Genomic DNA, 8,107 nt, shown 5'->3' on the forward strand with positions numbered 1-8,107 from the left:
AGTTTAATTCAAGAAAAATACGCTAACAGTCCTGGCATTGGTTTTTGTACATTTTCTTTTATATTAATGAATCAATTTAAATTAAAATTGTACTTTTTTCCAGGGATATAATAGTTTGTTTATCAAAAATAGATGCACGTTGTCCCATAAGAATATAAATTTTCTAAATTAAAACGGTTGATCAATGCAATTTATTTATCATACTAGTTTGTATTAATGAATACTCGTGGTACACGTCACTTATAAATTAAATAAATGAAATAAAAATAATTCCCACAGATTAAATATTTGTAACTAACACTGTACTTACATAAACTTGACTACTTTTAAGTGCTAACTACGACTACGCTTTTTTTTTTTTAATCTAAAGATATTAATATTTAGTATGTAATAATATATCAGCTAATTATTATCAAAATCGTTTTAAATGATTTGATTAAATTCAAAACACATAATATACGTATATATTAAACTAGCTAAATTACTAGATGCTTTCTTAGTTTTATCTAACTTAAAATATATTATAATATTATAAATTGGCCAATTATTTTATCTTAGTAGTTGAACGGAAATTAATTAATTAACTTTTATGTTCTATTTGAATATAAATTAAAGTTTATAACGGTAAAATGATAGAATGAATTTTTTTGCAATTTTGTATTGCCTTGATGGTATACATTAAAAATAATTAACTATAATAGTTTTGGTCAAAAACATAATGAGAAAAATAAATCATAATTGATTAACAAAATAATTTATACATTAGAATATTATATGGTCAAAAAATATTAAAGAAAAACACTTATAACTTAGAATAAAATTCTAATTTTAGACATCTAAAAAATAAATATATTAAATAAATATCGGTAAGCACAAAATATTAATAAAACAAAATTAAAAAAAGAATTAAAAATGTGTAGTTAAATCTTTTTATCTTATACTAATTGTATACATTACTCAATATCATCAAATAATTTCGAATCATTTTGTTGGAACTGGGTAAAAGTAAAATAAATTTCTAACAAATTATAATGGTACCCTTTGAACTATTAGATAAACTTCATTTACGTGAATAATTTACAAATAATTGTTTGGAAAAGTTTGTATAAGTCTCCGATTATTTTGTACCATGTTGATGACTATAGTAGGTAAGGGCAGAAAGGCATTTCAGTATTTAAGTTAGAAAATTTACTTAGAATATTTCAAAGATCAATATTACAGGTCAAGACCGATTAAACTTAATTGAAATCACTATTAAGTACATTTTATTCAAATAATGTAAAATGGGATCATATTCATAAAATTATATTATGCATTAAATATTTACTACTTACCTATTTAAAATTAATATTAAATTATCATTATTTTGTTTTTAGAAATAAATTAATAATTATTACAAAAATCTGTGTTTTTAGTAGAAAATTAAATTTTTATTTGGTCATTTCATTCAGTTTTTTTTTATCACATCCATACCTATTTGTATTTTTATAGCATATATACTATATAGATATAGATGTTTTATAATAATTTGATTTAATGATTTTTTCGAGGAATTAATTTTAAAATGAAGTATTATGTTATTATATTATAGAAATAATTAAGAACTTTAAGGTACACCCTAATGAATAGGATTGTATATTCTATACTATTTTATTCTATTAAAATAATTACTATATTCTTATAAAAATTAATGATCAGTATAATATTACAAATAAATCACAAATATTAATATCTTTATAGATGTGATAAATAATAGTAATTTTTTAACAGGTTATAAATTTTATTTTTTTGATTTACTATCTACAAAGTATTTAATCGTATAGATACTCAATTGCTTAAACTATGATCAAAATTATAAAAGGACATAACAATTTTTTGTAAATATATTTTTGATTTTTAATTTCATTTTCTTCTTATAAAATTGTGCAAACTGTAACGAAACAGAATATTATCCGTTTCTTCTGTTCAGATAATATTGCATCAACACAGAAAAATGCTTTAATAATATTTTGAGTTTCTCAAAGAAGTATTATTAAAATATTTCCAACAGGGTCTTATTATTCAAAATTTCAACTATTCCAGTATTATTCACATTACTACAATTTATACTTAGATTATTGCAGCTATATAATTATTTTATTTAGATTAGTTAAGTTTTGGGGTTATATAGAATGGTAGACGTGTAAACCTATTACATAATATATATTTTTAATTAGGTAGTATTATATAATATTATAATGTCTTATTTTAATTAATACTTTTTTATCAAACACTTTAGTTGAAGAAGCACTACAAACTATTTATTTATTTAACTGTCAAAATTATTCGTAAACTCATCCATGGCTCTGAAATTAAGCTCTTTCAATACGACACTTAAATTTAATATTGTTATGTATGAGCCAGCAGCGAACGAATAATAATTATTACTCATGAGACACGACGAATCGATCTAGAGAGGCATGTATGACTTCAGCTGCTGTAATGTTCAGTATTACAGTTATAGCATATATATTGTTGTATTTATATTGTTTAGCTTGGAGCTCAGGTCCAAAACAATTATGGTCTGACGGGCGGTCGAGTTCAGGGTAAATAATACCACTATTGTAGGTACCCATCACTGCCCGCCAACAAACCAATTGATTCTATGTCATGAAAAGCACGCATCGTGTTTGTATTATAATAATTTTGTACACATGTTGTAGTGGGCACATGGTATTAACGTTCTGTTAACATATTTGTTGTTTTTAGTAGCCGTGTGGCTCGGTAAATTTTCTGCCATGTTCATTGAAAACCTCATTAAAATTGTCTATCGCATCATGTTTACAATATTAATTCAATACTAACTAGAAACAAATATTGAATTGCAAAAAAAAATAAATAAATAAATATCATTGAAACTATTTATTTCTATTTAATACCCAAGAATTGTATAATTACTTAAGTCTTAATAGAAAGACTAATTCAATACACTATTTTAATATACATTTATAATATTAAATGTAGAATAAGTTAATTCTCTTTTATAGCCATATGTCCAAAATTGACTTTTTTTTAGTAATCCACAATAAATATTATAAAATACTTATATATTTTTAGAACATTTTTAAATAACAGTAAAAAGTAATTTAAACGGTAAAATAGCATATAAAGCAATTAAAATTTAAAATAGGTTCATTAAATTTGTCAATAGCGTCGCATGTGACCTAAATGTACTTATCGTAATAAAATTAATAAAAAATTTTTTTTACTAAAAAAAAAAGGCTAATTAATGTACTATACAATTAATTAATATATTATGCAACATTTATAATATATAGGTAATGTAATCAAGGAAGACGATTATGTGTGTAACTTTTTCTTAATGAGCTGATGTAATTGGGCTACATAATTTAATTCAAGAATCTAGGTGAACAATCAAATGAGTGGGATATAGGCATTGTAGTATAAATACTGTAAGCAAACTTTGAATACGCATCAGTATTTTTTTTTTCGATTTATTTTTTAAAATAAAGATTTATATTCATCTTACCTACAATTTTAATGTACAAGATTCTCAAAATGGTTACCAAGGTAAGATTATTAAGTTATGTTTACCTTTTTACATTGACATTTTTTTTTTAATACCTATGTATTATTATTTTATTTAATATTTTTTATGGTCGAATCTCAATTTAAATTGTTCATTAATAGTTCATTACTTTGTTTTAGTTTTAAAATAAAAGTCACACATTTTTAAAAAATATCATAAAATTAATACAATTATTAATAGAGATAAGTACCTACTAAGTTAATTATATAATTTAATTTAAAAAAGATGTCAAAATTAAATACATTATATGGAAAAGAATAGAATAACACTAGGGAATTTTTTAAAATAGTTTGAGACATTACAACTGTAGATTTTATTTTACTATTTATTAAATTATTAATAAAAGTTAAGTGCATGTCTATGATCAGCTAAAGTATCCAAACGTATCTATATAGATTATAGATATACCAAAATAAGAATGTTACTGTGAAGACGGTAATCAATTTATAGAAAATAATTCTATCATATGTTTATTATTGTTACTTATAAATTAAATGGTTTAGTGCTTGTTAACATATTCGAAATAATATTTTCTGATAGTAAAGAGACGATTAATTTCTCATAAAATTATATTAAATATTATAATAAAATAAAATTTTATGGCTATCACAATGATATTAAAATAGGTTTGGAATGTATGCTATGCATATAGTATTATAATATTGTGTGTACTTGCAAAAAAAAAATAATTTGAAAAATGTACTACTAATGATATATCCAGAAATGTATTTGGCATGATATTTTAAAATACGTATCATATTTTATGTCTAATTGAACAATATTATACATTTATAACAATTGTAGTTTTGTGCACCCATATTAAACACTAAATAATACAATACATTGTTATTTTAAAAATATATTTATGTTGAAAACCAGGGATTCACGTTAAAGTTAAAAGTCATAAGGGAATTTGAAAGAAAAAATTATATCTAAATATATCATACTATTCTATGTTTCTTTTTGAACGGAGTAATAAATTTATTAATTTCAGAATGATGTGTTTTTTCATATTTTTTTGTTATGACATTTTAAAGCAGTACAAATTTTTTAATGAAACTTTAAAGGTGGTTTCTGTTGAAAATTGTATATTGTTAGTACTTTGAGGTCAGAAGTAAATATTTCTCAGTATTTAAGAAATTTTAGTAGTTAAATATGGCCACGTGGAATGTTTTCATTAGTCTTGGATCAATGCCGGAAGACCAGAACGGGTAAAAAAACTAAGCCATTTGTTTGTTCTGTGATCAAAGTAAGTATATTCATAATTCTAGGGTTTTCAAAAGAGTTGATATTTTAATGAGTAGTGGACAAAAACTATACTTGTTTTTTAAAAAAGGAGATTTTTCTACTCCAACTACACCACTGATCTGAACATCCCGCAGTGGCCCAGTTCACCCCAGCTCGTAATTATAATTATTCATCACTTTATTTATCATGATTATCTGTATACATGGATATTTAAAGGGAGGAGTTCCGACTGTCCATCGCATATATGCGGTATTGAAATTTGGTATGTATTTAATATAGGATATCTTCTTATACCGATCGATGTGGACTTTGAAGCCAATTTATTGAATTTCACATTTTAAAGAGGGGCTATTGAGTACGGATTCGTTAATTCACGAAAAATAAATAATTTTTTTATCAGTACATAATTTTCCTTTTGTTTATTTACACGTATTAAGATAGTTATTTTAACTGGATTTAATTTTAAAACCGTTTTTTATATGTCTTGTCAAAAATTACTCAAATGACCACGTTAAAAATATTTGTAGGTTTCAATTAACGTGGTATATTGAAGGTAAATGCGTTGGCATTATACTTAATCGGATCAGCTGAAGTGTTTATGCAATATTGAAACGTATACCTATTGTTCTTTTTTATACAGTTTATCGTAGTGTTCGCCACTGTCATAACTCTGTTTGGCCATAACGTGGCTTTTGCTTATCCACCGGAATACAAGGGTTACTACGACGATGACGTCAGCTACGACGGTGCAGGACATCTGCAGGTTGGCTACAACGATTACGCGCACTCCTCATCGTCCGCCACCCCATACCATTTCGAGTACGGTGTGAAGGATTTGCACACACAGGACATCAAGAGCCAACAAGAAGTGAGCGACGGCAACGGTAATGTTAAGGGATCGTACAGTCTGGTGGAACCCGATGGTTCCACCCGAGTGGTCGAGTACACGGCCGACCGCGAGCACGGGTTCAACGCTGTAGTCAAGAAAATCGAAGCGCCCCAACACTATTACCATCAGTCACATGCGGACATCGGCTACCATCACCAACAGCCGTCGAATTACTACAAATACTATTGAAAAATCCGAAACAATATTATGTCGTGGTGTAATATCATCAAATCGCAATTTATAATTTACTGATTTACTCGTTATCGTGCTGCGGCTATTTTGTTGCTGTTGTTTTTGCCGTTGTTCACGCGTAATAATAATGATAATATTAGTAACAATAATACTGTAATGGAGATTTTTGCCATAAAAATACACCCTAGTCAGTAGTCTCTATTGCTGTATGGATCATGTTATTAAATAATTAACTAACTTGTTTGTCAAATAAAAACACTTATCATGATTAAAACACGTTATAATATTTACCTGAAACTATATTGCTGATTTGTTTTTTCACCCAAAATAATGATAATACATTACTATTGAGTATAGATATATTATATTGATCCTTTCTATCAAAAAACAAAATTAGGACGAATAATAACACTTTACAATCGAATTCGTTTTTGTAGACATGTATATTCTATATTGTATTAAATTTACTAGGTATTTATTTTGATAATTGTATAAAGAGGATAGTATCACAGAACAGTTGAAATTTATATCAAATATTGTATCTATTTCGTGATGATAGTACAATAGTTTTTTTGGGGGTTTGGTATAGTCAGTTTTAAAATAATTAAAAATTTAAATTCAAGGAAATTTTGTTTTGAAATAATTTATATGAGTGTCCTATTATTGTACTGTCTTAATTTGATGTAATAACCATTTAAAAATCGGTTATTTAGATTGGTTAAATAACACCCTAAAACGATTTTAAAGTCATAAAACTTATTGCAGTAACATTATACATAACAATATTACTACGATGGCTTGACTGTCAATTTTTAGTTTTTACTTCTGAAATATTAGATATTTTAGATTAAAAAATTGGTTGTTTTGCAGAGGCTATGTTAACCCCCAGATAAAGTACTTGGTATAATTTTCATTATTGATAATTTTATGATAATTCATACTATTTTTTAACTAAAATTATCCGACACTATAAACTTTGATGTGAACAGATGCATATTATCTTGAAAATGTTTAGGAGTGAGATATAGGTATTGAGATAAATAGTAAATACTATTTATTAAATATATTATGTAACAAAAAATAATAAAAATATGTTCGGGTTCGAGTTTATCTTCGAAAATCAGAATTTGTAATAACTAAGTACTTAAATTGTACTTATATATAGTTAGAGAATTTTAAACTTCAGCAGCAAAAATGACAAAAGAGTATCATGGATAAAAAGTTGTAACTCATATTTAATTTAAGTAAGATATATACTCTATAGTAACTAGTAACTTTATATAATATAATATATAGGTGTACATGTAATTGCTATAAAAGTTAAAACCTCTTAAGATTGGTACACAGTATACATATATGCATTTAACTGATAAAGTCAAAAATATATTATTGATTTGTTCGACTTACACTGAACTTTGCTTCTAATTGTTTAATGAACTTTAGAACGCGATAAGTAATTACACTTGAATTGGTTTAAAATTTTAATTACATTTGAAATGTGAAACGTTAAAAAGCAATACCTACTGTATGGTTGCACGATGTTGAAAAATAAGTAAAATAAAACCCAATAATATGATATATTTCAATGAAATATACATCCATTGTGTTGATACGTAATAGGTGCAAGTTTTTTTAGCATCTAACACCTTAGCTTATCAAACTACAAATAAATATCTATGTCGTGTTAAATGTCGCCCGAGGCCTGAAGTATTACAAGTGACGTATTTCTTATATGTATATACAAACGTATCTTTATGCATGTATTGTGATATATTTCTCGATTATTCACAGAGGGGAGAATGGGAGAATGAATTTGTAGGAATATTAGGAATAACCGTACATTTTCATGTATTATTATTTATTATATAGGTACTCCTCATCAGAATTAAATTGATAGTTAAAATACAAAATTTGATGTAGTATACGATAGTTGATAAATTAAGATTTAATATCAAAAGTCCTGAGATTATTCAACCTTTGAGCCCAGGGACATATTCAGAGCAAGGCAAGAGAGCATGGACCAAGAGTGTAAATTTTATTACTACTTATGTAATAATTTTTAGGTAATATTTGAAAAAATTCTATTTATTATAACAACTAATAGCGTAGAGTTTTGCTATATTTTTATTGTATAAAAATTATTAATGTTAAAGTTCTTGGAGCACAAAATTTGAAATATTAAAAATTAA

At 25.5% G+C, this 8,107-nt stretch overlaps 1 protein-coding gene across 1 annotated transcript; it reads left to right on the top strand.

Moving 5' to 3' along the window:
* The first annotated feature begins 3,476 nt into the window (after positions 1-3,476).
* LOC112596670 (cuticle protein-like) lies at positions 3,477-6,201 on the top strand. Its single transcript, XM_025342433.1, has 2 exons — positions 3,477-3,570; positions 5,478-6,201. The coding sequence occupies exons 1-2, from the start codon at positions 3,541-3,543 to the stop codon at positions 5,913-5,915; spliced, it is 468 nt and encodes a 155-aa protein (XP_025198218.1). The 5' UTR covers positions 3,477-3,540; the 3' UTR covers positions 5,916-6,201.
* The last annotated feature ends 1,906 nt before the right edge of the window (positions 6,202-8,107 follow it).

Source organism: Melanaphis sacchari, unplaced genomic scaffold (assembly GCF_002803265.2).
Source record: "Melanaphis sacchari strain LSU unplaced genomic scaffold, SCAv2.0 Contig33_pilon_pilon, whole genome shotgun sequence".
In the NCBI taxonomy this organism is placed as follows: domain Eukaryota; kingdom Metazoa; phylum Arthropoda; class Insecta; order Hemiptera; family Aphididae; genus Melanaphis; species Melanaphis sacchari.

What these genes read in the sequence shown, in the direction of transcription:
- LOC112596670 (XM_025342433.1), top strand. Translation starts at nt 3,541, where the DNA reads ATGTACAAGATTCTCAAAATGGTTACCAAG. An exon ending in TTCTCAAAATGGTTACCAAG is followed by an intron (nt 3,571 to 5,477) that starts GTAAGATTATTA and finishes TTTTTTATACAG; the next exon opens with TTTATCGTAGTGTTCGCCAC.